The 5198-nt window shown below is 39.6% G+C and overlaps 1 protein-coding gene across 1 annotated transcript in view; it reads right to left on the reverse strand.

Annotated features, from left to right (window-relative positions):
• GABRR3 (gamma-aminobutyric acid (GABA) A receptor, rho 3) overlaps nucleotides 1-3349 on the reverse strand; it is a 32288-nt gene extending 28939 nt beyond the window's left edge. Inside the window, exon 1 of the mRNA XM_009323899.1 lies at nucleotides 3222-3349. Coding sequence (XP_009322174.1) covers nucleotides 3222-3349 — 128 coding nt within the window. The remainder of the gene's footprint in view (nucleotides 1-3221) is intronic.
• Between the last annotated feature and the right edge of the window lie 1849 nt (nucleotides 3350-5198).

Raw genomic sequence — 5198 nt, forward strand, 5'->3', positions numbered from 1 at the left:
AGCCTTCTCAGTCAGTAGAGCACGGGAAGCTGAAAAGTCCTTGACCAGTGTAAGCACTGCTTAGCAACTAAAACATCGTTGTGTTATCAATGTTATTCTCATCCTAAATCCAACACACAGCACGGTACCAGCTGCTAGGAAGAACATTAACTCTATCCCAGCCAAAACCAGGACAGGAGTGCTAGGGGTAAATATCTTATAAGTTTGCCCTGTCCTTATTCTTCCAAACTTGTGCTTACGGCCTTTGTTGGAAACAGGTCATGATAGCACACGGGCCTTTGGTAAGATCCTGTGTGGCTGTTTTTCTGTTTTAATGCCCTGCGTAACTAATGATAAGGTGAGCCCTTGGCAGGAGACTGGAGGAAGGCTGGAGCACCTCTGGGTATTCAGGAAGATATAAACACGTTTCCAGCACCATCCTCATCACGATAGATTTTGAAAAATCTGAAACTCATGTCTCAGGAAGGATAGTTAGGAGAGGTTTTGTTTTCAGTTACACTAATTTATTTTCCAAGATACCACACTTCCTTTATTGCTGCAGTATGGGGGCAGTGGGGAAAAAATTCTCATTGCATTCAAGATGAAACTAGGTAAGTTTATGAAAAGAATACTATGAAGGACCCTTTTATGAAAAGAATACCACGAAGGACCCTAGATATAATAGCCATAAACTTCTTTGCAGTGCTATGGACCTGAGATACTCTAGCTACTACCAAATGAAAGGTACACAAAAAGTAGTAATTACAGAACTCTTGTTCCCAGGAGAGTCTGTGGAGTTATATGGCAGTGTGGTCTCTGAAACTTTTAATGTATTTATCAAATTTTGAAACCCAGATAAATGTAAGCATTAAAATTGCACAGTTTCTCATAAAAATGCATTTCCAAGTGTTCAGTAACATCAGCAACATGTACTGTCAAAAAGCCTAATATTTGGACAGCCAAATGTTTTGCTCTTTGTTGTAGGAAATGGACCACGAGAATAATCTCTTTCTCATGTACTTTTGGTTAATGCTTTAAAATCTTCTTTACAAGAGAATGCAGACAAATAGCTTTGGAGGAAGAATTGGGTTACTCTATTAAAACAGTGGAACTTGTAGTTTAAGTAACATTTTCACATGGGATTCTTTTTAAAATGCCACCCATTTAACCAAGGCCATCTGTCAGCTGTGTCCCTAATAACCCTACTGCTGGCTGAAAGGTTTTTCCCCAGAAAGAAAAAGAGGCTGGTGGAAAGTCAGACCCTGTTGCAATGTACTGGAGGATAATGCTGCCTTTTGAAACAAAACCAGAGAATCAAACAGAGAGAAATTAAACGTATTTGGATCCTTTCCACAGAAAAGTTGATTTGCAGCTGTTAAGCTTTGGCACCTTCTGTGGCTCAGACTCTGCAGACTTCTTCCCAGTTCCAAATCACTAGGGCCTAGGAAGACAAGGAAGGACAAAGCATTGCCTTGTGTAAAGAAGACTGCTACACCAGTCAGCATCAGCTGAGAATGTGGTCCTGCCTGTCTCACAGGACTGTCGTATGGATCCATTTGTAGGTATAAGTAAAGATCTGTGACGGTGGAGGGGACACTGCGCTAGTATTGTTACTGCTGTCCCGTGGCAAGAGGTCAGCAAAGGATGTCCCGCAGGATGCCACAAAATATGCTGTCTCCTACCACCAGGCTTTTCTCCCGCTTTGTGAATTTTTAAGCCAGTGATGGAGCAACTCCTCTCAGCTACTGCAGAACAGGATAAATGCAAACAGCGGTAGCGTATGTTTCCCTTTTACCACTGACAAAAGTGTATCAGCTGAGCTTAAAATACACCTTCCTTACCACTACAGCAGTAAGAAGATATTTTATTCTGTTTCCATTTGAGTCTTAACTGCTTACTGAGACTAGCAAAGCACCAGATTAGACCTTATTTTGATATTAGGGCTAGTTCTGTTTATTTTATTATTACAAATAATTGTGCACTAGCACTCACTCCAAAACTGTCAGCGAGTTTGAAACAGTCTGCTGAATAGCCATTCTTTTCATGAGCTTTTGGCTTAGACCAAACTTGAACCTATGACCTTGACTTGAAATCTAGAAGTACTGAGCGAGATTATAGCATCTCCAGGCACCTCCATTGTGTCACTGGGATATGTTCTTTTGCCTCGCCTTGCTTAAACGTGATTTTATCAAGACATGTAGCGATTCAGAGATATGTCACTGCTGGATTATCACATAAGAAGTGATACAGAAGATAAATAGCTGTATACCTGCTACAAAGCATGTAACTTCAAAACCAGCTTAAACACATCAAAGGAGTCTAATTGTGTTACTTTTCCTCAATATGTGATATCACGTGAATAAACTATGAGCTACCCTGCCCGTTTTAATAGGGGTCAAGTTCACAGAAAAAGGTAACAGTTGTATCCCTTCTCCTTCCTCAAATAGAGCTACTTATTACAATTTCTCCTACCTCCCAACAAAGAGAGATTTTGCTTGGATTACCACTGGCCGTCATTGGTCTGTCTACATACTATTAGATTAATCTGGAAACACATTGAGAGGCCTCACATGGCAGATATGAAATTGCATTTGTGGGAAAAAAGCACTAACACTTTGCACAGAAACTTACATGTAAAAACCTTTGTATCATTATTCATTTTAAACCAGCTACTTAATTAGAAAGAGTAGGAATGGACACAATCTTCAATGTCTAAAAGCATATGTATATTCCAGAAAGGGAATACACTCTGTCATCACTACAAAGAAGGTACACCTTATTTAGTGCCATAAGAATGTCTTCTGTATCTTGATAGTGTAGCTACTCTGCTGTTTAGGTAATGGAAGAAGTCACTTTATAACATTGGCATGGAACTTTGGAAGGCATTTCTGCTTCTTGTAATGGGAGTGAGAGGGCAAGAATACTTGCTGCATCACAACAGTAGTCTGGTATCACAATAGTAGTCTGGTATCACAGAAGTTAAAAGAGCTGTGTGTGGGTGTGAGTGTGTACATACCTGCATACATATGAAGCATTCATGAAATCACAATATGAAATGTCTGGTTGTGAAAAATCAATTAACAGTTTACCATTTCTGTTTTGGGAACACCCTATCAATACTATGCGTACTATAAATTCAGAAACTGGCAAAACAGGACAGTGAACAAAATGGGTGCATTGAATGGTTGCTGACAGCATAAAGTTTATCAGATGAACACAGACAGAGAGAGTATATTGCTTACCTGTTATGATTTCTTAAGCATGAGAATTGTTGCCTATGATGAAGATGGTGATGCTGACTTGGAGAACTGTGTAGCACTGCTGTCGGCCACAGGCAGGTGAGGAACAGAAATTTCATGACCAGGACCATCTCTTCCAAAAGAGAAATGCACCTGATCAGCAAATCCACCTTGCTGACTTTTTATGTTTAGTGTTTAGAAACAGCATAGCACACAAAAGATGCATGTGAAGCAAGGCATCACTGAAGACAGAAGACAGGGGTACCCCAGTTCTGATGTCCTCGCCGATTTCCCCTCATATTTTGGCAAATCATAAAAATTCCTTCAGCTCTACATCCCTGCGGCACCTGCTGTCAAACCAGAAGCACCTCGCTTTTAGAAATGTAGTAGATACAGCAATTTGTTTGGCCAGGCTGCAGTCTGATCCATTGCTTCCAGTCTTTCAGCATAGGCGCATATTTGAATTCTCCATCACCCACTCAGTAACCTCTTCAACATAGCCTGTGCAGGCAAAGTGATGTCAAACACTTAATCCCCCTTAAATCCCACACAAGACCATACAAAAATCTGCTTTAATGACAAAGGTCTCTAAATTAATCTTGCTTTCTATATATGTATCTGCTCAAAATAATTTTCTGTACAGATCAAGCTCTTCCATTAACTGGCTACATTGTATTGCTTCCCAACAATTAACATCATTTCTGTTTCTGTGATCTACAGTAGCAAGCATTTTGTCTGTAGATACAGAACTACTTTTGGACAGCACAATATCATGGAGCAAGTCCAAACTAAAAATGAAGTCTTGTTTCAATATTCCCCAATAACATTTGGAAATAACAGCTCTCTTTCTTTTGCTTTTTTTCTTTTTTAAATTTTTCTTTTTTTCTTTTTTTAAGCTCTGCAGCTCTCTATTTAATTTACCCTAAATTTACAAGGTATGTGCATGTCTAAGATCCAGTATCCTTCCACCACCCCTAATTTTATCTTTATTTCATTTAGCCTGCTCTGCCTGTTCAATAGCAGATTGAATTGCAAAACATTTTATTAACAAAATGTTGCTTAAGCAATAACTTGAGCATGCCTGCTTCTCCTATGAAAGGTGATAAAATTTCTTGTGGGCTTAAAACTGGGCAACACTGGACACAACTTCTTAGCTGACACAGTCAAATTTATCCTCTTCAAGCCATCAGCAAGTTCAGTAATTATCAAAATCAACAGCACATATTTATTTTTCTTTATCTAGAAAATTAGAGATGTGAGATTGAAAGTTAGGGAAATGGAAATACCCAACCCCTGTCTAACAGATGTAGAAGTAATTCAGGTCTCCCGGCAGTAGGCTTCTTCCTAAGTAAGACAAACGGAGGAATGAAAGCAAACCCAACACTGTGTCTGCTGAGACTGTTAACACCCAACCACACTGGGATAGTAATTCTGCGATGTGGACATCTGCACCCTCAGAAGTTCCCTGAGATTCCCAACTCACTTCCTTTGGGCTAAGAAATAGTTCTCAGATGCAAATGATTGCCAGGAGGTAGTTACCAAAGGTCAGCTAACTCCCACTGTTTTTTCCATTTGGAGTTGAACGGCTATCTGCCTGTGACTTAAAAAAAAAATAAATAAAAAAAATCCCTTCCCAACCATGCATAAAACTGCAACAGTGTTAGATTGAATTTAGTGGCCTAGATCAAAGGCTTTCAACCCTATTACCTGTCTCATTCTACATTGTTCATAGCTTAATCCTTTCCCGTTCAGCAAACTTATGGAAGATCATTGGTAGCCTGACCCAGAGATAGTCAGACAGTGCTTCCAGCAGGTCTGGTGTATTCCCAGGGTGGAGTTTCTGGAGAAGGTAAACACAAGCTGTAGTTAATAAGACCTTTAACAGCTTCCATCAATTTGCACTACCATTTGGGTGGAAAAGGGAAAACAAATAATAACTCCAGTGAGAGTTTATTCCAGGTAGAGATAATACTTGTTCCT

The sequence above is a fragment of the Pygoscelis adeliae genome, unplaced genomic scaffold (genome assembly GCF_000699105.1).
Source record: "Pygoscelis adeliae isolate BGI_AS28 unplaced genomic scaffold, ASM69910v1 Scaffold124, whole genome shotgun sequence".
NCBI classification, from domain to species: Eukaryota; Metazoa; Chordata; class Aves; order Sphenisciformes; family Spheniscidae; genus Pygoscelis; species Pygoscelis adeliae.